The sequence below is a fragment of the Corella eumyota genome, chromosome 1, assembly GCF_963082875.1.
Source record: "Corella eumyota chromosome 1, kaCorEumy4.1, whole genome shotgun sequence".
Classification (NCBI taxonomy): Eukaryota; Metazoa; Chordata; class Ascidiacea; order Phlebobranchia; family Corellidae; genus Corella; species Corella eumyota.
In genome coordinates, this window is record NC_137490.1 from 8,555,155 (window position 1) to 8,582,662 (window position 27,508).

At 28.3% G+C, this 27,508-nt stretch overlaps 1 protein-coding gene across 2 annotated transcripts; it reads left to right on the forward strand.

The window, feature by feature from the left end:
• Nucleotides 1-1,394: 1,394 nt before the first annotated feature.
• On the forward strand, nt 1,395-27,019 carry LOC145760878 (cadherin EGF LAG seven-pass G-type receptor 2-like). Of its 2 annotated transcripts, none has more exons than XM_082574542.1 (36): nt 1,395-3,841; nt 4,311-4,507; nt 4,638-4,806; nt 4,982-5,369; nt 5,796-5,965; nt 6,531-6,652; nt 6,881-7,056; nt 7,300-7,419; nt 7,855-8,048; nt 8,779-8,921; nt 11,563-11,818; nt 12,498-12,702; nt 13,029-13,204; nt 14,082-14,357; nt 14,739-14,922; nt 15,360-15,533; nt 15,828-15,944; nt 16,826-17,009; nt 17,262-17,524; nt 17,959-18,120; nt 18,411-18,673; nt 18,935-19,098; nt 19,284-19,550; nt 19,743-19,853; nt 20,035-20,128; nt 20,456-20,641; nt 21,000-21,128; nt 21,404-21,590; nt 21,971-22,116; nt 22,672-22,805; nt 23,009-23,238; nt 23,663-23,788; nt 23,898-24,011; nt 24,267-24,537; nt 25,585-25,657; nt 25,859-27,019. In XM_082574542.1, the coding sequence occupies exons 1-36, from the start codon at nt 1,428-1,430 to the stop codon at nt 25,863-25,865; spliced, it is 8,592 nt and encodes a 2,863-aa protein (XP_082430668.1). In that variant the 5' UTR covers nt 1,395-1,427; the 3' UTR covers nt 25,866-27,019. The 2 variants fall into 2 exon arrangements, with proteins under 2 accessions (XP_082430668.1, XP_082430667.1); XM_082574541.1 differs by having other exon boundaries at nt 25,956-27,019.
• Nucleotides 27,020-27,508: the final 489 nt, after the last annotated feature.

Sequence of the window (27,508 nt, forward strand, 5' to 3'; positions counted from 1 at the left end):
TTAAAACTGTTATTAAAAATATTTTTGGGTCTTGTAATAAGCCTGATTCGATGTTTTGAACTTCGACGACAAACCTTTATGACGTCACCGGGTTATACGCGAATTTGTGAGCTGTACGTTATAATGCGTTCGTACGCTGTTTTAAAGTCGTACTAGTTTTCTATAAAAGTTAAAACTATTATAGAATCGTTCATAAGCTTCCCCAAGAATAGTTCTACATTGCACAAGTGTTTATATTTGTTTAGATAAGCAATAAATAAAAATTTTAGGCATGTTGCAAGAGTTTACATTCGACTGTTTTAGTTTAAAAATACAATAATAAATTGTACAATAATAAATTGTTGAAATTTTATACAATAATAAATTGTTAAAATATATATTAATGTATGCAAACGGAGTTTTTAGACTTATGGTTTTCGGTAAAACTGTTTTTGTAATATGACCTTTTTATTAACAGAAATACACGTTAACTGCACAAAATGTCAATACAAAGAGAGATTTAACCGGCAGCGTGGTGTAGTGGTAAGAACACCTGCTACACCACACATGAGGTCGTGGGTTCAATCCCCACTGATCTCATGCTGTAGCGCCCTTGAGTAAGGCGCTATAAACGGTATAAACTCCTGCTGAGCTAGCACTTAATCAGCAGCATAATTACCGGGCAATTATAGTCTCTATAATATCCCAAACTGTCACAGGCAACTCGAGACTGGGTCGGAGTAACTTTTGTTACTCTATGTTAAAGTCGCGCATTCGACTTTCTCACATCGAGGATAAGGATGTATACAAAAAAAAAATATATATATATATATATATATATAACAAAAAGAAAAAGATTATAAAAACAAATACGACCTAAATGGGTTTTATTTAAATTATTAAAAAATATATACTATTTTTTTTTGTAGAAAATCTTGGTTCGATTTTAAAGATTTGGCGGGTTAGCCTGTGTAATGTGCCTTTTAGAATTTTTTGCGACATCATAGACGTGTGGACTCGCGATTGAGTTTTCAGTAATATGACAATAAAAATGTACCTACGCGCTAAAAATAGCGCCCTCTACCAGTAATTATGATGTTAGTAACTAGCTTAGCGCTTTTTCGCTGTTTTGATTTTACATGACTGACGTGCGTTTTCTTATTGGAAACTAACACATTCTAATATTAATACTGTGAAACTGTGAATGGCTTAAAATAGTTTTTTAGTATAAAAATTACTTGTTAGATTTTTTTTAGTTTACGCAGAACTGTTTTATCTGGCCATATAGGTTGATACTTATTATTTAAACAAGCGACTGACCTGGTAAATATATTTTAAATTAAACAGTCAAATAATTTCTTAGTCTGTTAGTAAGGTTGTTTTACCAATAATATATTTTTTGTTTAGAATAAAGCTGAAACGAAATGCCTTGAATGTTGTAAAAAAATATGAATATTGTAACTCTTTTCGTTGCTATTGCAACATGCATTGTGTCAAGCTCAACATACCGCATTAAAATACGAAAATCTCTGCCAACAAATACTAAAATATTTGATTTTAGTATCAAAAACAAACATTATATTTTATATTCAATACTTAAAAATGATTGGATGGATCAAAAAGTTTCAGCCTTGCCCATTAAATTAAACAAATATTCAGGAACATTACATTACTATCAAAATGAAGAAAAATTGAAATATGCAGATAATTTTTCGTTAAAAGTAAAAGCCAAAGACAATACTGTGACAGTCACTTTTACACTACATGTTCAAATTTTATCAGATGAAGAATGGAATGATTTAATTCCTATCAGGAAATCTGTTATTTTACATGATAAAACAATTGCAAAAATTAAAACTATAAAATCTACAGAACAATTATTAACAGAAATAAACAGCAAATGTCCAAATCTAATAACTCCGAATTCAATATGTGACTGCAATCACACAATTACATCCAGCAAATTATCAGAAGAAAACTTCAATTTAGTTCAAACAATTTTTAGTTGTCCACAAAAGAACATTTACTTAAGTTCAACTAATACTCGTTTTAAAATTAAGAATGAATTATGGTCAAAAAGAATCAGTCAAAGAAAAAATACAGCATCCAGGCGAAAAAGGAATGCAAGCAGGCGAATTCGATTTTTGCAACCTTCTGTGATAGTTGAAATTAAAGAAAATTTGCCGCCTCGCTCAATGGTGACAAAATTACAAGTTTATGACAGCAATGGTCCTGTGACATCTAATGTTCATTACCGGTTAGATGCCAGAGTAAATAAAGTAAGCTTGAATAAGTTTGTTATTGGTGCAACAACTGGAATAGTAACGACCACAGAATCACTAAACAGGGAAGATATGGAGCAGCATTCCTTTTCGGTGACTGCCTCCAGACCAAATGTTTCACCTGCTCGCTGTATTTTAGTTATTAAAGTTTTGGATGATAACGATAATAAACCTGTGTTTGAGCAACCCAAAGGATATGATATTTCACTAAAAGAAAACCAGATTAATGGAACGTTGATACAACATATAACTGCTTCAGACTCAGATAGTGGAGCAAACAGTAGGATAACATACACAATTTCACAATCTGTGCCACGTACTAATATTTTTGCTTTATCAACTACTGGTAACTTATATGTAAACGGTGTAATTGACAGGGAAGTGCATTCAAGATACACTTTAACAGTGGTGGCTAGTGATAATGGTTCACCATCACTTTCTAGTAGTGTTTCTGTCATTATCAACATTGAAGACCAAAATGACAACTACCCTAAATTTTCAAAGTCAGTATATGTCGTTCGCATAAAAGAGGATGTTAAAGTTAATACTCTTATTGAAACTGTGCATGCAGTAGACCATGATGGAGGTGCAAATGGCCATGTGACTTACAGTATTTCGAATGGAAATCAGCTAAAAAAGTTTTCAATTAATTCTGATACTGGTAAAATTCGTGTTGTAGCAAAATTAGATTACGAAGATTCACAAACCAATTTTAAATTATATATACATGCATCAGATGGTGGTAGACCTCCATTAACTAACAGATCAGGTCTTGTTAATATTGAAGTTTTGGATGTTAATGATAACACACCTAGGTTTATAAGTTCTCCATATCATGAAGTCATTCCTGAAAACTTGCCTCTAAGGTCAATAGTAGTGACTGTTGCAGCAAGTGATGCAGATTCCAACATAAATTCAAAAATATCTTATGCTATTGTCGGATTTCCCAATGTTCCATTTCGTATTGAGTCTGAAAGCGGAAATATAAGGTTATACAAGGCTCTGGATTACGAAAAAACAAAGTCATATCATTTTGAAGTGAAAGCCTCAGATGGTGGTTACCCTCGCAGAAATAACAAGACTGCTGTGACTATTGACGTTTTGGATGTAAACGATAACCCTCCCTATTTTACTGAATCTCAATATCAAACTAGAGTAGCTGAAGACACGGCAGTTGATTCAGTTATTTTAAGAATTAGAGCTCGAGACCCAGATAGTAGAGCTACTTTAAGTACTGGCATAAGTTATCAAATAACATCTGGTAATGTTAACAACAAATTTAGTATAAGAACGCATAATGGAGTTGGTGTTATCACACTTGTAAGGAAATTAAATTATAATGAAAAGCGAAATTACAATCTTGGAATAAGTGCAAGCGACGGCTTACTTTCAAATAAAACCATTGCTCACATTATTGTAACTGATACCAATTCTCACAATCCTAAGTTCGACAATACTAATTATTACAAAAGTTTGGCAGAAAATGTCACTATTGGCTCTCCGGTAATCACAGTACATGCCAGTGATGATGACGTGGGAGATAATGCGAGAATTACTTACTGCTTTGCTGATCCAACACAGTAAGTTCAATTTTTGCACTTTACAGAGGTTTTACATAGTGTCCATTTCATTACTTTGTGCTACTATAAGTTTATTAAAGTAAGTGTGTATACTTATGTTATTGTGTATGTTTGAGACTCCATAATGTTTATTTAGGCCCTGTACCCTGCACAGTGACTAAATAATGTGTGTGAGTAGCACCAAATATGAAAGTGTTAAAAAAGGGAACAGTATTGTAAAAGAAATGTACAGTTATCAAATGTGTTGTTCTAGTTGTTTACTTTTGGAATTACCTGAATGTATATACAGCAGGCTTTTGTTGTACATATAACATTCATCTTTAAAAATTTCTCATTAAATACAATTTTGTTATGTTTGATCTTAAAGTCCAAAGTTTTAAAATTTTTTTTTGTGTTATATAGGCTATTGTATATATGGGCTATACATTATTTGGGTTTTTTTTAATGAGCAATTTTTAAAATTTTTTAGAAAATTCACAATAAACCCTGATACTGGTGAAATAAAAACGAGAGCTTTGCTTGATTTTGATGGCCAACCTTTAATTTACTTAACGATTCGAGCTCAAGATAATGGAATACCACAACTCGAAGACACAACTGTCGTGTCTGTGTACTTGCAAGATGTTAATGATAATGCGCCACAGTTTGATAAACAACAATATACAGGTACAAACTAAAGTATATTACATTAACTATTACAAAATTTTGACTTAGCTATGATAAATTATATATACACTTTAATATGTGACTGTTTGTTGAAAAAAATTAAATGTTTGTTATGTTTGTGTGTATATAGCTTCAGTTTATGAGGATATTAAGGTGAAATCCATGATACTGGACATACATGCCATAGATAGAGATAGTGGACAAAACTCTGCAATTTTCTACACATTTGATGGTGGAAATAATGGGGACAATTATTTTACAATTGAAAGCACGAGTGGAAGAATAAGAACTAATCATGCGTAAGACCTCAACCAAATAATAATTACTGCTAATTTACTTGCTAATTTATTTATTGTTGCTTGTTGCCTGCCATTACAAAAATAGATTTGGTTAATTAATTATTTATTTATTTTTCTTAAATAATATTAAAGGTATGATATGCAAATAAATTGTTAATAATTTGGATTTTTTTAGACTCGACAGAGAGTACATTGACCACTACAACCTTGTTGCATTTGCTGTTGACCGGGGCACTCCATCCCTTAACTCATCCGTTCCAATCATCATTACTGTTCTTGACCGAGACGATAATTCTCCCCAATTTGAGCATGACACTCTAATTTACAAGGTCAACGAAGATGTTGGTGTTGGACAAGTAGTTGCTATCATTGTTGCTCATGACCCAGACATTCAACCAAATTCGGATATTATCTATCATTTGGAGGACGGCTCTTCTATTTTGAGGCAGTGGATGTTAGATCCAGAGACTGGGGAGTTAAGCACTGCAATGAAATTGGATTATGAGAAGAAAAGTAACTACACGTTGGGTGTTTCCGCAACTTCAAACGGACTTGTTGGATGGGTAAGAATGTTATTCATTTTTTATTTATGCCTACAAAAGTTGTAATAAAGGAATTTTCTTAGTTAATGTCTAAAAAAACATGATTAAGATGGTAAATTATAATATAATGTGAGATAGCGGGGGCATAAATAAATAGCTTAATACTAACCTTTGTAGGAAAAAAAATACTATTTTTTATAAATACTAAAAAATTTAATTTATTTGTATATACATAAATTTTTATAACTAAATTTCTGTGGGGGTGGGCATTTCTAAAATAAATTTGTTGTTTTGGGGCAAACATTAGGATTTTATACTTATGGACGAACTAAACCACTTGACATTGCAATATTTGCACAGAACCATGAACAACGTGCTCTACCCTTTGTGTTAATATGCACTCAACCAATCTTCAAAAGTCAATATATTTTAAAACATTTTTTATAGGCAACTGTTCTTATCTTGGTACAAGATTGTAATGACAATCAACCTGTACTTGAGGACTTTGAGATTATTTTCAACAATTATAGGACTAAAAATCAGGACACCTTTCCTTTTGGAGTAATTGGACGCGTACCTGCCTATGATCCTGATGTATCAGATAATTTAACGTACAAGTAAGAAAGAAATCAAAATTTTCACCTTTTCCTCAAATACTTTACATTAAACTTTTTTTTTAATTTAAAAAAAAATAAATAAGGAACATTTAATATGGATTTCTATATTGTAACAATATCTTAACAGGAAAAAACTAAGATATATTTATTTAAAAATTTACATATTATGTCACTTTTTATAAGTTGTGTATGACCCAATTTTAGCCTTTTAAAAATGAAAAGATTAAGACTATCATATTACAATAACAACTTGGTTGGTCTTATTTAAAAATAACTTTGCAAAATTTAGGAGTGTTTTGACCCATGTCATGTCCCATCAAGGCAGAAAATGTCTAAAAACCTTTTTTTCGTTGTAATATTGGTTAAACGGTTGAATTGTTTATGGAAAAATGACTTAAAATGTTTTAAAAAAATAAAATACTATAATGCAAACAGCTTGCAAAATTTTTCAATAATTCAATTTTGTTTTAAATTACTATTGACCAACATGACTTTAAATTATGTGATTTGTTTTATTAATTTGACTTCTTTTATTGCATTAGTTCATATTGTTTTTATTATAAAGATTTTTGTCTGGAAATTATGGTGACTTGTTAATAATAAATTCAACCAATGGAGAACTTAAACTAAACTCAACACTTGATAGTAACAGACAATTTACAACTGAAATGCTTGTACAAGTTTCAGGTATTTTAAACTTAATTAAATAATTTTACATGTTGTACAATACAGGTTTTGATTTTATTACAATTTCAGAGTCATATATTAAAATCTGTTAAAACACATTACAACCTTTTATCTTAAGTAAACTTAAATGGTTGTCAGAAGTAATGGTAAAGTACCTCTTCACTCTAATTTACAATAAGTTTTTCTAATCAATCAAACCCTTTCAAAATGTTTTTTTTTTAATTTTAGACGGGAAATTTCAGAAAACTGCTACTTGTACCCTTAAAGTTTCCAGCATCACGAATGACATGTTACAACACAGTATCACTGTTCGGGTGCTGCACATGAATGCTTACACGTTTTTATCTCCAGTAATGTATCAGTTTGTTAATGGCCTTGCTGAAATTCTTAACACGACTGAAAAGGTATTTGATCAACCATCACTCAATTAAACCAACATGTTAAAATGTATTTGCTTATGATAACCTTAACCTTTTGTAAATAAATATTTTGTAATTTTAGAAATTGAATAAATATTTCTTAAATTTTTTTAATACTGTAAAGATAATTTAGTTGTTGTTAATTAGTAACACATTTTAAATTATTACAAAAATAAAATAGGTTTTATGAATTGTTATTTTTTGTAATAATTTTTTAAATTTTTGCAGAGTATTTATGTTTTTAATGTTCAAAATGATACCGACGTCAAACGTGAAATTCTCAATGTCAGTTTTTCCGCTCGCAAAGATCAAGATTCGTTTTTTCCATCAAAGTATCTACAAGATCAGGTCTGTTACTCATCTGCCTTGTGGTTTTATGGTTTCTAATATTCAAGGCATCTGTTTACGAGTTAGGATAATTGGTTTTGGCTGGAGGCAATTTTTATTTAGGGCCCACATTTAAGATCAGTGAAATTTAAAACTTGAACGAAACAACTGATACTTGAACCGAGTGTTAGTAATTGTTAACCACTTTTTCTGACACTAAGTACCAGATGATTTTATTAGATATCACTTAGTGATTTTTTACTCATGTTTAAGCTATTTAGCTTATCAATTTACTTATTTAGTTTAAAAAGCCATTTGTAACAAGTTTATTTACATATGTTAAAAATTATACTTTTTTACATTTATAGATTTGCATACCACTTGTTTAGATATTAAGACGATTTTGGTCAGGTTTTTTAAAATTAAAAATTTAACACACTGTTAATCTATTTTAAGGTTTACCTCAACAGACTTAAGCTTGTTAATTTGACCACAAAAAATGTGCTGCCATTTGACGACAACATATGTTTGAGGGAGCCCTGTCAAAACTACAAACGATGTACTTCTGTGTTGACGTTTGACAGCACAGCTCCCTTTGTGTCTTCTAAGCAGATGATTTTTCGACCAATTTATCCAGTTTACAGACTCAAGTAAGCATGTCAAGTGATTTTGGACCCTTTTTTTGTTTTCTAATTATTAAATTTAATAGACAAATTAAGGCTTTTGAATTTCCAATTTAATAAAATTTAACAGTTTGTGGCTCACTTTGGTTATTTTTAGTTTATTATAATTTTACGAGTATTTTAGGGACAGTATTTTACAAACTAAAAGGTATAACTTTTGTTTTTTTGGTACGGTATTGTATAAATTTCTATTGTTGTGCACTAAGCATTAAGTCTGTGTTGTTAAGGTTGCCTATCAGTCCCCACTATGACTTTAACAATATAGCTCATTATGGCTTCGCAACATTATGCGTGGCTGGGTGGCAAATTATAGTTTATTAAAGTTACAATAATAAGCCCTACTTCCATAATATTGATTTTTCCAACTGATAAGAAACCTGTTTTGGGCAATTTTCTAATTTTGAAAAATAAGATCAATCGGTTTATGTTTAACTTTCTGGATAAGATTTGGCTTTAAACTTTTTGATTTTTAAATTGGAAAAACGTTATGTTTTGAATTATATAGGCCTATTATTTAAAAAAAACTTTGAAAAAAAGTTTTATTGTAAAGAAAAGTTTTGACATTTATTTCAACCAAATATAATTTTAACACAATTTAAAATAACCTTTTAGTATTTTAAATAGTTGATTTATTTTTTTTTTTTAAAAAAAAGGTTAATTAAAAATCTGTGTTAATTTAATTGTCTAAATTTTTAAGGTGCGAATGTCCGATTGGATTTACCAATGATGAAACTTGTTCAGATGAAATTGATTTATGTTTCTCGAATCCATGTCAAAACACTGGGCAGTGTCAATCAAATGAAGGAGGTTACACTTGTGTCTGTAAAGAAGGCTATACAGGTAATTTAGGTTTATTTTTGTGTTTAAATTTTTTTTTTTTTATAGTTTGCAGTTTTTGTTTATTTTAGCTTGTTAAAATTTTCATAAATTTTTTGCGAGATTTTTTTATGTTATGGATGTATAGTATAGCTTATGCAGTTTTCTTAATTTTTTAAGTTGTTTAATTTTTTAAGTTGTTTAATTGTTTAATCTTTGTTAAGGTTCAATTTAATTTTCTGTATTTATAGAAAAGCATAAAATTATGTTTTATAAAGTAAACTAAATAAGTTTTTTTTTTAACTTTTTTGAGATGATAGGCTTTTAAATTAACAAATGTATTAAAACAATTGACAATCGATTTATTAAACATATTTGGGCAATTCTTCGGTAACGGAATTACAATTATTGTGGTTTACAAACTCATATTTAATTTTTTTAATATAATTGAAATTGTTTTTTAAGTTAAAACAACCCATATATTGCCATTTTAAATTTTTATAAGCGTAGAAGTCCAGTTCGAACTTCTATGCTTCTTAAAAATTGAAAAATATTTGGTAACGGAATTACGCCAATAAATTAGATATAAAAAGTTGGGTAATACTTAATCCCAATTCGTCTGAATTTTATAAAAATTAACTTAAATTAAACATGTGTAAATAATTGTCCTTATTGAAAGCAACAAAAAGATACCAAATTTTTTTAGTTGGGGTTTAAAAAATATTTATTTATTGACAAATTAACTTAAAAAAACCTGGTAACGGAATTACACTTTAAGTAACAGAAGGACACTGTCTAATTTTGGCACGTAACTTTAGTCTTAAATTTACTCAATTTCAGATAAAATTAAAAAAATTAGTTTTAGGTACTGTTAAAATAAGAAACAAACCTAACTAAAAAATTTTTAAAAAAATCTTGGTAACGGAATTACAAAACTAAAAACTACTAGGTTTTTTTTTAAATAAACTCTTAAACAGAAACAAACAAACCAAATTTTAAAATTCCTAACTACCATTTTAACAAAAACTACAAACATAACTCCAAAAATAAAATTAACAAACAAACATAACATGTTTAAAATTCTAAATCGCTAAACTCTAAATTAGTAATAAAATTGATGTCGCAGAAACAATTTGTTACACCTAAATAAATGGATAATTATGCAAAAACAATAAGTCTAGTGGGTAAAATAGCTTATAATATTGTTTGAATATGCCAAATATCAGTTAAAAATCAACTTGTTAACTATGAATATTTTTATTTAATTTTATTTAGTAATATATTTACCCATAAAACTAATTTATAAATTTCAAAACTACCTTCTCACAAAATTAAAAAAAATGGATATTATATTACAATGCCATTTCATTTTTTTACTTATAAAAATAATTATATTATTTTAAATCACTTAAACCAGGCAGAATAAGCATTTCTACAAAATCTCTGATGTTGTAATTCCGTTACCCGTAATTCCGTTACCATTATTGTAGATAAAATTGATAAGGAACATTAAAGTTTAGTTTTTATTTATAGTACTTAACAACTAAAGTAAGAGAATTAAAAATATTAAAAGTTGTATTTTATTAAATTTCAAGTTATAAAACTTTTTATGTAAATTTGGTAACGGAATTACCTATATTCTTACAAGTTAAAAACTTAAAAATTGCTGATTTTTAAATTGTAATATAGAATTTGTTGTTTAACTTATGTTAAGCATATGTTTAAACTTCTTATACTAACACATTACAAATCTGTTGTAATCTGTTTTGTAACTTTTATATTAACTTAAAATTATTGCTTAAAATAGCCATAAAAGTGCAAAAAAATTTGTACATTTTAAATTAAAAAAAAAAATCACTTATAAAAAATTATTTGCCTAAATTTTTTTAAATTTAAACTTTAAATATCAAAACCAAAGAAACAGGTAAGTTAATTAAACAAATAATTTAAGTTAATTTTTTTTTAAAAAACACTTTCCCAATGAGAATTGCCCATTTACATTTTTTTAAATTGAAATCCTTTTTTCGGTAAACATTTTTTCTAGATTTGTTATGCATACAGTTCATAAACAAAACAAAGACATTATTGCTTGTAATTTTAAATCTCATTATTAAAAAAGCTCAATGTTTTTTCACTTTTCCAATTTTTCACTCTAATCCCATCATGCTTGGTAGTGCATGGAGATTAGATTGAAAAGAAAAATTGCTCCCCTGGGATTTAAAATAAAAGTTTACAATACCCAGTAGGCTTGAGCCTGGTGATATCGATAATAAAACACGGAAAGAAAGTTGTTATACTTGTTCTTTGGTGTAGAAAATCATCCTTGCATTTTCTTAAAATTTGTAAATTTATTTTGCACAAAAGCTGTAACTTATGTTAATCAGTACTTTTTTTTAAATGACTTTAGGTTTGGCAAGCTTTTGTCAAGGTTTTTTAATTATATTTTCTTTATATTTATAAATACTATTTTTTAAAGATAATTCTTCATTAAGTGCAATTATTATATAATAGGTACCAAAATAAATTTAAAAAGTTTTTTTTTTTTGTAATTCAATAATTATATATTTCTGTATACCATTTTAAAGAAAAAACTAATAAGTAAGCCTTTTTTAATATTTAAATGAAAAACACTGACAATAAGTTGCCTAAATTTTTTATTATAAAGGTACTTTTTGCGAAATCAACTTAAAGAAAGGAAATTGTGATATTCACTCAAGTGTTTGTAAGAATGGTGGGAACTGCACCAACCTGGGCAGCAACAATTTTGTGTGTAATTGTCCAAACTCTGTTTTGCCCCCTGGTGGCCAAGATAACAGTGAAACGACAAGGTTTTGTGAGCTGAGAGCTCGCCAATTTGAGCCGGGAAATTTTCTCATGCTACCTGGAATAACAAACCAATGGCATTTTACAATTTCACTGAGGTAAGAAAATACTAAAAAGTTGTTTGAAAACAATTCAAAAATAATCAAAATTTAAGAAAATAGTATAATGTTTGTTGGAATTCAATCAAACAATTTAATATTTTTATTTTGTGAAAAGCTTAGCAAAATGTGTTATTAGATCTGGCCTATTTTTACCGAAATTTACGAGCTTTACACACAAAATATTATTTCATTGTGGTTTCAATTTAACATATTATCTTACTCACACAATATAGTTGTTAATTTTTATAGCATCTAGGAAAGAGAAGTTTTTGTTATTGAATTATAGTTTTATTGCAGAACTTTATGCTGAGTATCTAAGGCTTTAGCTTTCTTTATCACTTTTGCCAGTGTTTACCTTAAGCAAATATACTTTTTGTCATACTATAATAATGTAAAAACAACTAGACTTTTTTAATATTTAACTAGGGCTGTCTACACACCATTGACATGTTTGATAAATTAAATTCATCCGAGCTATACAAAGGTTAAATATGACTTAGGGAAAGTAAAGAAATCTCAGTTAATATAATATACAACATAAATAATGTATAAATAAATAACTTTTTAAATCATATAACGAAATTCATATTTCATTTTTTATTTCTTTTTTACCAAAAAAATTCCTTCTCATTTTAAAATTCTATTTTAATATGGAATTTTTTTTTTTAATGTGCAGTTTTGCAACAACAAATGAAGATGGTCTTTTGTTCTACAATGGTCGCCTGAATCATGAACATGACTTTTTGACCCTTGAGTTAATAAGTGGACAAGTCCAGTTGAATTTTTCCACTGGGCAGACTTGGAGCACAGTTAACCCAGTTGTTAGTGGAGGTTTAAATGATGGGGAATGGCATACAGTTGCTATTCAGTATTACAACGAGGTTATTTAAACTTTATAATATATAATTTAAATGAATTGATTTAAAATTAGTGTTTACAAAAAACAAAATGGTATACTCTGAATAATTTAATTGAAGCCAAAATGTTTTTTTTGGTTTTGAAAATAATATTGAAATTAGTTTTTTATATTTGTAATTTTAAAGAACTGGTAAAAAAACATTTTGGTACCTTAATTTATTTAAAACTTATTTTTTTAAATTTTTGTAAAATTACAATTTACAACCATAATCTTTTTGACTAAGTTTTAGTTTTTGAATGTCTATAAAAATTGAAACAATATTCAGATAATAAAAAAATTATATTCTAGCCAAAACCTGGCGCTCTGCCATTTGGTGTTTTGAACTTAAGAGGGCCATCAGCAAACAAGATAGTTGTTGTCACCGTGGACCCCAAGTCTTGTGATTATGTTATTGCTTCAAACTGGAACTCAAGTCTGGGAAGTTATACTTGCTCTGATAAAGTGAAGCAGGGAGGCATAAAAAAGTATGTGAAAATATATTTAAAAGTTTTCGGAAATTTAATTAGAAGTTTAATACTTCATGATTGAGGTCAAACATAAAAAAAAATATTTTTGCTGCCTTGCAAATTTTTTTTTGTGATATGTTACATAAAGTTTTTTTTATTAAAATTTTTTTTTTATTCTAGTTAATTTAGTCTGTGATTCATTTTTTAACTTTTAGTCCTCAATTACTTAAAATTAATCTAGTTTCTTTATCATGGAATTAGGTCAACCTTACCACAGATTACATGATAATTACAGTTTTCACTTTTGCTTCATTGATTAACTGTTTTAATTATCCCCCTTTGTATAAAAAGAGAAAGGAAAATAGGTTAAAAACAAGACTGGAGTTTAATCTAGTGTTTGTTTTATTATTTAATTCAATTAAATTGATAATAAAACATTTTTGTAAGCCATTGTCTGTTCTTTTATAATTTCATTAGGACTTTATTGTTTATGTTTATAAAGAAATTAAAAAAAATGTTTGTGTTAAATACCTATATACATATTTAAACAAAAGTTTTTTTTTAATTTTATAAGCCCTTACACTCAGGTTTCAATTGAAGCGAAATTTGCAAATGAATAATTTAAACTGAGTATTTTGTTGCAACATAGGGAAGTCGATGAAGACATAATGTTCATTAATTATGTATTTACATGTCTACAGTTAAGACTTACTCATGTTCCATCGGTATTTTCTTCTAAGATTAACATTTACCAAAAGTTTAATTGTTAAGTCTATATTAAAAAAATCTAAAAATTAATTTCATTTTATCAAAATTCATTTTTATTTTATGTATATAAAATTTGAACTAAGATAACAATTAATAAAAATTATTTAAATATCTAAAACTTATTTAGTTCTTTGGATCTTACTTCTCCCCTGCTTCTCGGAGGTGTTCCAGATCTTCCAGAGGACTTTCAAGTCCACTCTCGGTCATTCCAAGGATGTCTTCGTGACCTCTACATCAATGAGCAGATGATTGATCTTGCTTCGTACCTCGCAAACAAAGGATCCCAACCGGGATGTGCAGGGAAAAGAAACCAGTGTAAATCACAATGTTATAATAATGGAGCTTGTCAATCAAAGTATAATGATTATGTATGCAAGTGCAAGGATGGATTTACAGGCCCAAGGTAGGTTCAACCTAGCATTTTACCATCAAATTTTATAATTTTTGATTTGGTTAAATAGCAGCAAACTACCAAAAGTAAAATATTGCATAAAGCAGTTTTCTTAACTTAAATTTAATTTAATTCAACGAAACTAAATAAAAAATATGTTAAAAATAATTTTTATTTCTGTTTATCGAGTTTTTAATAGATTTGATAAAATTTTTTACAATCTTATTGGAATTTGTGTTTTTGAATTTTGTCTATGAATTTTTGTTTTTTGATAAAATTTTGCCTATTGTATGTAAGTAGACATATTTATTCAAATATCTTTTTAAAATCTTCAGTTTTATATCAATAGATCGAAAACTTTTATGTTTTACATTTACAAAATTTTAATTTCAGGTGCGGGTCTCAAAACAATTTTGTTGTTCAACTAAATGGGGTTGGATGTTTAAGTTATTCGGGAGTGAATAAAATTTCTGCGATTGGAATTCCATGGAATCAGCAGTTATTGTTTCGAACCAGACAAGAAACCGGAATTCTTTTGCACATCGCTGTCGCCAACAAGTTGTCAGTTGACATTAAGGTTTGTAGTGTACTTAAAATTTAATTTTTTCTATTAATTTATTAAAAATATTTTTCGAATTCAAGTATTTGAAGTAATAATTTATCTGCACTAAAAAGCACAAACGGCAAAAAATTTTTGTATTTTAAAGGCCCATAAATTGAACATACCTATACATTTTTATTATCCACTAAGCTTCTTTACATATATATATATGTAAAAGAAGTTAGTTTGTTAGTTACGAAATCAATTTTTGATTTTTAAAAATAAATTACTCGTTTTTTTTGTTAAAATTGATAAATTAAAAAAAATGTTTTGTTTAATCTAAAACTACCGTAAAGTATTTGGAATATACCAGTTTTTTATAATTATTTTAACTAAAATGCTATTTTTTTTAATGAAACACTAAATTAACAATAAGCAAAACTTTTATTTTAATTTTTAACTTCTACCTTCAGATTGAAGGTGGTTACCTGTTTTACATTACCGATATAGCAAACACTGTTAAACAACTTCCCTTAATGACAAGTAAAGTAAATGATGGAGAATGGCATCAGGTTGTTGTACGTTGGCAAGCTTTATCACAAAATCAAGTTCAAATCACAATGGCATTGGATTATGGCGCACAGCAAGTATGCTGATTTTAGAATTTTTTTATTTTTTTGTGATGGGACAGGATACCATCTTATGCAATCAGCACTTTAATTTAAAAATTTATTGTGTAATAGAATTTGTAGCAGTGGTGTATTCTATATTTGTTTTTAATTGGTAGGATATTGAATAACATGGTAAAAAAAAACTACAGTTTTTAACTACTTTTTGTTATTAAAAATGTATATAATTATGGTTTTATTGTCTTTAGTATTTTAAACGCCTTAAAATTTTGAAATCAAGTGAATTAAACTAACTTTTTTAAATAAATAAAGGCTTACATGGACGTGTCATCTGAACAACTAAGAAGAATGAAGATCACTGATGTTAAAATTGGAGGAAAAATTGTTGGAAGGAATCAAGTTTTGTTTCCATTTAAGGGATGCTTACAGGTAATTCTTGTTTTTTGTTTTAATTAAACTGTCTAAAGTCAGTATATATAGCAGGGAACGAAATAACGGGTCGCTATTCGCTAAAAGCGAATCGTTTTTTAAAAATAGCGAATCGTTTTTTACAAATATATTAGAAATAGCGAATCAACCAAAAAAGGTTCAGGCAGTGATAAAACTCTCGTGTATATTTTTACGATCTATTTTACACCGGTTTTACACTAATTTAATTACATTATCATAATCCTGCGTAAATGTAGGTTACTATAGGGCATTTAATAACAATAACTTTCTATGTTTTGGCAATGCGTAAATTTCGCTCCCGAGATCGTTCAGTTGTTGCGCAATTAAAAGAATTAAAAATGTCTCGTTTTTCATGCAAAATATTCTTAACGATTGTTTAACAATACGTTACATTTTAAAAATGCCATGCAACGCGTCAAGTGTTACAAAAAAAACGAAGATTATGACTTGAACCTAATAATTACTCTAAAAATGCGACTTCATTTTTAGCGAATCGTTTTTTATACGTTATTTCGTACCCTGTATAGTTTAAATAAAATAATTTTTTTTAAATTTATCTTTATACCTTTAAATTATGCTTTTAAACTTTTAAATTGTGCTATTTTATGAAGATTACTGTTATTTGCTAAAAAAACGTTTGACTGAATAGACATTTGACCTCCAACCAGTTTTTTTGGGCAATTGTCCATTGAACAAATCATATACAATCTTTTAGACAAATACCATTTTATTATGATTTTGTAAACTGTTTTTCTATTAAATCTTAGCATCAATTTCTATATTCAATAGAATTGCATTTTATTTATTATCTTTGCCATTTTAAATAGATCATTCTTAATATTATGATCTTTTTGTACTAGAACATTGGTATTGGACCAGGGAGTACAATACACAAGTTATCTATGACTAGTTTGGTTAAACTTAACAGCGCAACCTTTAGTACCAAATGTACGAGCAAAAAATATTGCAATCAGTCACCATCTTGTCCTACTAATAGTGATTGTATAAATGAGTGGGGTGGATACCAGTGTAAATGTAAAAAAGGTAAAAAGATATTAAAATTGGAATTATTATTAGTTAAATTAGTTAAGTGTATATTAACTTAACAAGCGATAATTTTTACAAAAATTTAATATTTTTATGACTTTAACTAGCATTATTTGTTATTTTTAGGGCAATCATTTATTTAAAAATAATGCGATTTGTGTAATTTTAAAGCATTGTCAGTATATTATGTCCTACAAGCAGTTTTTTACTGCAATTTTTTTTAAATTATCCTTTAAAAAATTGCTTTAGGATACATTGGTGACAGTTGTACCTCAGTGTGCCAACTTAACCTATGCAAAAACAACGGAGTTTGTAAAAATGACCTAAATTCAAAGCATGGTTACATATGCCAATGCCAGCCAAAGTTTTATGGAAGTACTTGTGAGTCTCAGTACACTGAAACCTGTCCCTCTGGTTGGTTTGGGAGTTATATTTGTGCGCCTTGCAACTGTTCGAGTGAAAACAATTTTGATTCAGATTGCGACAAAAAAACTGGACAATGTTATTGCAAGGTAATTGACATTTTGAAATTTTTATTTGTTTGCAAAAATTAATTTTTGCCTTTAACGGATTGTTTGCCAATCGTATAGGCAACATTTTGATTGTCATAGTGTAATTGCAACTTACAACCAATATTTGCCCCAAATAGTTTACCCACTCACCACAAATAGCAGTTTTTCATACATATTGCCAGATGTTTTATATCTATTTTTAATTTAAAACAAAATTTTTTTTTTTTAAATATATATATATACTTTTTTTTAAATATACAATTTTTCTAAAGTTAATTTGTTTTTACATTGTAATGTCTATTAAGTTTACATTAAGAAATTTAACATTACTTAATTCATTTATTCACTAACTTTTTTTTAATTTTATGTAAATAGTCTTTTTTCATTTAAACAGTGTATTTTATTTAGATGTAATATTTGCATATATATTTCAGAAATATCATTACTATGTGAGTAAGAGCAACACATGTAGTGCTTGTAACTGTTATGTGCATGGTTCAAATGGGTTGAATTGCACAGATGACACGGGACAGTGTTCATGTAAATCTTCTGTTATTGGAAGGAAATGCGATTCTTGTGACGGAGAATTCGCTGAGGTAGAATATTTATTATTTCAATTTTATTGTAAAATAATAAAATTTTAGTATGTTAACTTTGTCATATAATGGTATTTTATAAAAACATGCCACCTTTTTATAAAATGTGCCAGGTTGATTATACTTTAAAATAAACAGACTAGGCCTTATTTACAAACCAATTAGTAAATTAATTCAAAATACTTTAGTATTTTTTAAAAAAAAGTTAAAACATTGTTTGGTAAATATAGTTTTTTAGTTTTGAATTTACCTAATTTTTCCTGCTTTAAAGTAATTATTTTATAATAAAGGTATCTGATAAAGGGTGTAAAGTGCTTTACACAAAATGCCCAAGATCATTATACAATGGAATTATATGGCCAAGAACCAGTTTTAACCAAAAAAGACCCATCAAATGTCCAAATGGTGCATATGGTGTAGCAACCAGATATTGCAATGAAGTTAAAAGCTGGTTAAAACCAGATTTCTCCAACTGTATAAGTCCAAATTATCAGGAAATTGGAAATGAAATTACTGCCCTTACAACAAATAAAACGAAGTTAACGACAAGAAAGTAAGATTTAACATTTTATACTTGATTTAAATATTGATAGCACCCTAGGGTTGAGATATTAATTGTTGTAGTATGGTCACAACTCTGTTGTAGTATGGTCACAACACTGCAAATGATAGTTTTGTATATTATAGTGGCCTCTAAATTGGACATACATTAAGCTTGCAAATTAAACTTATAACTTTACAATTTTTATTGTATTTATTTATTATCCAGTTTGTAAATTCTAAATAAAATATATGTTTTTTTTTATTATATTAGATGCCTAATATTTGCATCTGAGCTTCAAGAAGCTGCTGAAATAACAAAACACCCTTATGAAAACGATGTTTTAAATTCATTTAAACTCACTACTAAACTACTCAACTATCAGAGCAAACAACATAGTTTTGGTTTGGCTAGTGCCTTAGATTCCACTTTTAATGGTAAATTATTTTTATTTACTTTTTTCAAATTTATTCTAATTTTTAGTTAGATTTTTAGGGTTAAAAAAAAATGATTTTTTTTATATTTTTTTAAGTTTTGTTGATCATTTCTTGTTTTTATTTAATAAACTAATTTTTTAATAAATTCTACAAGATATTATTATTTAAAAATGGTTTATTTTCAGATAATCTCGTTTATGTGACTTCTGCAATGTTAAACAACAACTCTTTGGAATACTGGCTAAAACAAATGAAAAACAGTGTTTCCAAAAATAATACTTCTACCACCCAATCCACAAAGCTATCTGCACCTTATCTAGTGGAGTCTTGGGAAAAATATTCGGCAACTCTGCTTAGAAATTTGGGTATAATTTATTATGACAAATGCACGGTAAAATCTGAAAATGTTAATCTTGATATTCATACAATAACAAAGGGTGCAGGAAGTAAGGGTAAGTAAAATTCATATTATACTGATATTAAAAAATCATTTAAATATTTTTCCTGGCGTTAAATTAATTTTTTTAAAAAAGGAATTAATTTTTATCATTTATCTAAGGAATTTATAAGTACAATTTTTGCAAAATAAAATGTTGATTTAAATCTTTATTAAAATGTTAATTTTTACTTATTCACATTCTTAGGGTACGAGTATAAACTTAATGAGAAAAACAGTTTAACAAATGACCTCACTGTTAAACTACCATCCTATATTTTCCAGAAACCTTACAATCCAAAAAATTCTAGTTCCACAGGTAAGTTTAATACAAAACTCCTTTAAAAATTGTTGTTGAAAACAAATTCTTAATAATTTTTTTTTAATTAAAAGAAATTTTAATATCTATTTGGAATCTAAACATATTAAGCAATGTTTTGTGTGCAAGTTTTTAAAGCTAGATTAAATCAAAAAAATTAAATTAGTTTTAAATTTAACAGATACTTCTAACTTGGGAATTATCACCTACAAAAATATAAATCGAATTTTTCCAAAATCTTTTGAAAATGATAGAACATTTCGTATTCCCAAAAGGTAAGTAGAATATAATTATTTTTTATGTTAAAATATTAATTTTAATATTGCTTAAAAGTTAACAGTACATTAACATTTATTACTTTTATTTGGTTATATTAAATAATTTTTGTATCACTTGTAATTTACGGTCCTCACTTATTCTTTTTCGTACATTTTGCATTTTTTAGATATTTTGCTAATTCTTTCTCTACTTTATGGTTTTCGCTAATTCTCCTACATATTTTACTGTCCTTGCAAATTTTCTCTTTCAGTCTTTGCTGTTTTTGCTAATTCTCTCACGCACTTTACAGGCAAATATGATTATGAAATTATTTTTATTTTCAGTCCAACTATAAACAGCATGGTTGTATCAGTTCAAGTACACAAGAAACAAGATAAAAACATCAAAGATAAAAATTATGATGATAATGATATGTTAAAATTACTTAAAGATCCCGTCGAAGTGACTTTCAAATTACTTAAACCTCACACTATTGAACCACAATGTGTGTTCTGGAACTACACAGCAAGGTATAAAGTTTTATTTTTTTTTAATTTTTTAATTTTAGCTTTGTAAAATTAACAAAAATGGTAAAAAAAACATAATTAAGAAAAACTAAGACTTTAAAAAAGTTTTTTTTTATATAATATCTTTATTTTATGTCTAATTCTTAGCTAGTCTTTAAAAAAGGCTACTCTTTAATCACATTACGTAATTATGCCGGCTACGATTATTTAAATTAAATTAGTTTAAAAAGGTGTTGTTATTAAAAACTAAAATCAGTTATCTAACATTTGAATTAAATTGCATTAAAAATTAATATTTTCTCGTAATTAACATACTTTTAAACAATATTTATATTTACTATTTTATTAATTAACTTATCAGGAGTAGTGGAGAAACTGGGGGTTGGTCATTGAAGGGTTGTACTCGATCATTTAACAATAAAACCCATGTTATTTGTCATTGTTATCATCTTACTACTTTTGCTGTTCTCACTGATGCTGAGGTTACAAGGTAACTAGTTTAATGTTTTTAAACTTACAATATTAAAGATAAAATGTTAACAAATGTATCTTATTCTAATTGTGATCCAACTTGTTTTGTTGGCTTTTATTTAATTACTTTTATGCAAATAATACAGAATTTAAGTGGAAAAATATGAGAAAACAACTACTTTTCGTACAAATTACTTAACTGGTATTTGCACTATTTAAAACTAAAAAACCACTGGACTCTATAGATTTTAGTTCTAAAGTTGATTCAGATCTAAAACAAAATATTTATTTTAGTATTGCTGGACAGTTGTCAGTTCAAATAGCAACATTCAATGGAGTTTGTGTTGCTCTCTTGTTACTTATCTTCACCCTTGCTGCAACCTATATTCTACCTGGCACATGCTCGATAAGAGGTTACATCAACCGAAATCTCTGTCTTTCACTTTTCCTGTGCAACATCTTGTATTTGGTTGGAATTCAGGTAAAAAGATCAACTTATTTCATTTGTACATAAAATGTGACTTCAAGTCTAAGTTGTTTTTACTGAGATGGCATATATTGTTCTTACCAGTGTATTATCTGTTTAACGAGTTTCGTTTTAATTGCCGTAATGGGGACTTACTATTATTTATTGTCCACCAGGATTCATTATATATAGCTTATATTAAAAAAATAATATAGGGAAAAGTGGATCTGTTGTTGTTCTCATATCTTATGAGATTAGGTTACTAAGTAAAACACTATATATCCTTTTTGTAATAACTTAAAACCTAAATATTTAATTCACCAAAATAATTACAAAAAAATATAAAAATCTGTCTAATTAAATAATTTTTTTTAAATTGATTTTAAAATATTTAGCGCTCCTGGGATATATACTGGTGCATGGCTCTTGCAGTTGGTCTTCACTTTATACTTCTAAGCACTTTTGCTTGGGTGTTTGTTGATGGATTACATTTGTATCGAGGTTTAACTGAGAAGAGAGATGTAAATCGAGGGCATATGAGGTAAGTTTGAATGACATCAAAAAAAAGAATTATTCTATTCATTTAAATAAAGAAAAACACTGTGTTTGTTAAAATATCTTGGAATAACATATAAGTATAGTTATTATATTTATATTACCAAAAGTGAAAATTTTTTAATGCTGGTTTTTTAATACTGAGGTCTGTAAGTTGAAAAAAGCAGTAAACTCTTAGGTTTTGTATCAGTCTTAGGTATGTATCCAATAACCAATTCATAAGAGCAATTGTATGTAACTAGGCAGTCTTTTCTTTATAAAATACTTACCTATAAATGCAGTCTTCTTTTATAAAATACTTAACTCGTTCCCCATCGTTTTTTTGCTGAGTGCCTTTAAGTAAAAATTTATAAACTTCTGTTAAGCCAAAAACCAATGGCCAAATTACATATTAGATAGGCTATTATAATCAACATAGTTGCAAAATGTTGAAGTCAAATTGATTCTGTGTTATGTTGCTCTTTGGCTGTAAACTTAACCTTTTAACATCATGGATAATTAAATAAAAAAATTCATAAATGCATTTATATTTATTTTGTAGAATTTACTACCTTATTGGATGGGTAGGGCCTGCAGTTATTACTGCACTCTCTGTGGGACTAGATGCCAAAAGTTACGGAAATTCACAGTTTTGTTGGATCTCATTTAGTGACCTTCTAATATGGAGCTTTGCTGGTTTGTAATGTTAATTTTTTATGTAAAATTTTTTTTTTTCAGATATAAATATTGCGTGCAAAATATTTTTTAGTCCCTTAATTTAAATATCAATTTAAAATGATTTAATTTTTTTCAAAGTTGAGGATGTAGCTTTTGCACTAAAACTTCTAATTCGTAAAAAATTTTTTCAAGATTTAAACCTTTTTTTATTATTATTACAGGTCCGACAATGTTATGTTGCGGAATTTACATTGTTTTATTCGTCATGTCACTGCAGGTATATTTCTCGTCAAAACGCAGTGATGAAAAACGACGAAAAGTTGTGTTTGAAATGAAGTCGTCCTTTTTTATAGCACCTGTTATAGTGTTAACTTGGATGTTTGCTGTATTTGCTCTCAACTTTAACAGCCAATTATATTTCTTTTTGTTCTCTGTATTAAACATCATTCAAGTAAGTCAAAAATGCGCAGTATAGAAAGTGGCTACACTTAAAAATGAATTAGTTGTTATTGAATCCATACAATTTGGGGGCATTCTAAATGTGTGGTGTATAGTGGTTAAAACACTTTGTTTTTCTACAAAAGGTCTTGCTTGTAATCTTCAATGTTTGAATGCTTTAGCCCATATGAGAATATCGCTTTAAAAAATACAAACTTTATTTAGGTCTGACTTAGTCTTGTAAATTATAAGGCTATATAAGTTATTATATTTTCAAAACTGCCAAAGGCAAATGGAGACTGAAAATTACTGTAGCATTATTTATACTTAAAAAAGACCCATTTTTTTTAATTATTAAATTTTATTAATGCAAACAAGTTGAGCATATTTTTAAGCTTTTAATGTTTTAAAATACAAAATTGTTTTTTTTTTTTAAGGCAATTCTTGTATTTTGCTTTTACTGTATTTTAAATGAAGAAATAAGAGAAAGGTATCGTAAATATAAGAGAAAAAAGGCAAGAAAAAGGGACGGCCATAACACAACTAGACAATTTCTTTTAAATGTAAGCACATTTTATATTGTTACTATAAAACAACAAAAACTCTTTTCAATAAAAATAATTGATTTAATTTTTTATACAAAGAAGGAGCTTTAATTAATTTTTTTTTTAGTCTTCGATGGGTCGGACCCCTGATTCATCCATGCGTGACGGTGTGTTGCCACGCTTTAATAATTCCACATCAGAAGCAACTTCCAATCATTCTCACATAGTTCCTTCTCTACAGGTATTCAGTAAACATTTTTTTATTTTTTGAACTTTAAATAACTTTCTATTTAAATTATGTTTATTGGAGTTTTATTTATTTAAATACTTCAATGTCGAATTAAATTTGATTTTTTTAATAGTATGCTCTTAATAAATAATTTCAAACAATCGTAATTTTTGTTTATTTAAAAATTGGCATAGCTGATGGTTTTATTTGGTAAATACTAAATTTAACCGGTTTTTAAAACTCACATCGATTCGTGTTTTATAACAGCCCACGCCCGATCTAACCAACATGGAGCTAAGTGATTCCGACTCGGAAAACGATTCGTGCGATTCCGACTCGGACAGTTCGATTTCGCTTTCCAGTTCGGACGGAGACGCCGAGGTCGAGCGCAATACCTACCGAAACATTCGCAACACAAGGCCGGGAAACGACCAGAATTTCCACCAGAGTAACGGGGGACGAAGTAACGGTGGGAGAAGCAACGGGGGACGAAGAGTAGCGAGAGAAGGAAGCGATATACCACTTATAAAAACTAGAGGTAATATTTCAGTTTCTTTGTTTAATATTTTTTCCTTTAATTTCTTTTTTCTTTGAAAGGTACCCAAATATCATTTTTGTTTTTTAAATTATTGTTATGGTAAATTTACAAGTTATTTTTTGTGGCATTAACTTGAATCTTCAAGGGTTTTATATTATAAGAAATCTTACGCAAGAATCTCGTCGCTCTATATTAATGTTTATCGAAGATAAGCGCGCTTTTTTAACTCTTGTGCGTTCTGTAAAAACACGTTTCTGGGGTTTGTTAATGTTTTATCCGCGCTTTATTTGTATTTGTCCCTAAAACAAAGCCGATCAAGTTTAAGCTAACATTCATTAAAGTGCGCGCGTTTTAATTAAACTTGGGTCACGTGGTCCGATGATTGATTGTATCACGTGATCGCGCGATTTAGAACATGACAGTAAAAATGTTGAACATCAACGCGCCATTGACCTACCTGACTTTTAACATCGTCGTTGCTGCCCGCCAAACTATTTCGGGCCGTATCCAACACACAGATGACGTCATGACGCGTTGTTGTAAATCAAGGATTGGAATGGGGTTGTAAAACTGTCGCGTCGTGGAAAGCGACGGTTGGGAATGATTGCTTTTTGAGCGGAGTATTGCGTGCCGGTGATCAAAAAAGCGCCGCGTTGTGAAATTCTTGTTTGTTCAAATTTGCCGTTTTTTGCCTGCTTGGTTGTTTAAGTGATATGCGATTTTCGACGAAGAATGTCATTGATTGCATTTCTGAGATTCGCGGTATAACGGCAATTTGTGAATTATTGGTGCTTCTGTGTTGAAAACAGGCGTATTTTACCTAATATTGCTACTATAAACTATTGTTGGGTTTTACATTTTTTGTATACATACATTTTAACACGCTGACGTTATTTTTATATTAATTGTAAAACTGGCTTTTTGTTTGAACTGTATAATTAAAAAAAAAAAAAACCTTATAAGTTTGCGGGTCCTTTTTCTTTTTTCAATTTTTTTTCATTTTATTTTAATTAGCTACAAAAAAAAAACTTTTTTTTTTACTTTCAGGGAACGGTGTTTTACGCAACAACGGTTCGCCGCACCAGTTCATGGAAAATCCTAGTGATGGAAGTCTATCCGAGTAAGTAAAGTTATTTATTTCCTATATACTTGATTCTTTGGGAATGTGCCAGTGTTAGCTTTGGACGCATTTGCTATTGACATTTGCCCGATCAGAAAATTAAAATTTAATCAACTTTGAGTTTAAGTATGATATACACTTACATATTTCGAACTGTGATAGAGTAACTTTATTAACTTGACACACTTTGGAATTACGCAGAACTTAAAAAAAGGAAAAAACAGAAAAATTATTCAACTATAAAACCCAAGAAATGCAGAATAAAATTTAATAATAACATTGTTGTTGTAATGTGTAGCGGAAGCAACGAAACCCAAGTTTAACTTCTGTTACTACGTTTGGACGAACGCCGTGTCGCACCACGTGCTATGACGTCACCGGTGCCTCTGATTCGAGGCTAAGGCCGTAGAATTCTCACGCTTGAGCAAATTTATTCTTCACCTTGGTAAAGCTAACACGTGCTAAATATCGAAATCGTTTTTGTTACAACCTAAGCTAGCATGACGTCATCAATTACAAGGATACGTCATACACGTAATCTAATACTGCAACACTATAGGGATAAACTTAGCATTGTTTTTGCACTATCTAACCGTAGCCTTACCTTAAAAATTTGTTTAATTTTTTTTGGTTTTATGGAATGCATTTTTTCTGTAGTTATATTAAAACTGTTAAACGTATTTTACTAAAAACTGGTTTTATTGCTTGTATTATTTTTTTATCTATTATTTCTAAACAACGCATTGGTGTGTACTTTTTCAGTAATACTGTTAATAGTTTGCTGGTTTGAATATAAAAAAAAATTCCCTATTTAAAGTGTGACATTTTTCGATTTCATATAATATGTGTACCATTTGTACAGTGTTTTACTATTTCATATCGACCATGCTTTTATAAGCGTTTTCTCTTCATATTTTTCAATCATTTTTTGCTCTAATTTTATAAAATCAAGTATGCTGCATTTTGGTTGTTAACAAATTACGTTTTTAGGGTGCAACACATTCTGTAATTTAATGAAATATTTTTTAAATAATCTATTTTTATACCTGTTCTATTTTTATAATAATTATTGTAAGAAGCAAAATGGTGCTCATTTATTTTGATACAATTTTAGTTTAGTATTTTGACGGTGCTTTTTGGTACAACTAAGTGATAGATTTTATTTTGGGTGACGTCACATATTGTTATACGTCACATCATATGCTTTTAAGCACAAACGTACTTTTTTAACGTTTTAAACTTGTGTGTTTTTTGTATAAAAATTATTCCTATTTTTTATAGATTTCTAAACGCTTAGTATTTTTTGTAGTGGATTTATGTGCCATTGTTTTTAGTTTGTAAAATAAATAATTTTTCATGTAAGATTGCGTTGACTTTTTTTTTAAATATAACTAGTCGTAAAGAAAAACACATTTGTTTTACCAAAAAAAAAGTCAAACATAGCACGTTTGGTAAAAAACAACAAAAAAATGAAATATACGCATTTCAAACTAATAAATTTTATTTTTTAATTTGTACTTTGGTTTGTTTCATAACATCTGGTTTAGTGAAGTAAACTTGCCAATAAACATTACAGAAGTTGTAAGCATGGCAATGAAATATGCCTGGAATTCTTGATAAGCAACGCCCTTGCCTTTATACATTACATAACTTTTTCTTATAATTTAACGAATATTAGCCGAAATTTCTAAGCAACGCAACAGGTTGTTAGTTAAAAACATTGTTTTACTTAAAATTGATAGTTTTAAGATTTAAACGAACAACTAAAAGGTGTAAATTATAAAACTTTTTGTTTTATTCGTTAAACTAATGCGATACAAATTTAAAAAAAAGTTTAATCAAATTTTTTTA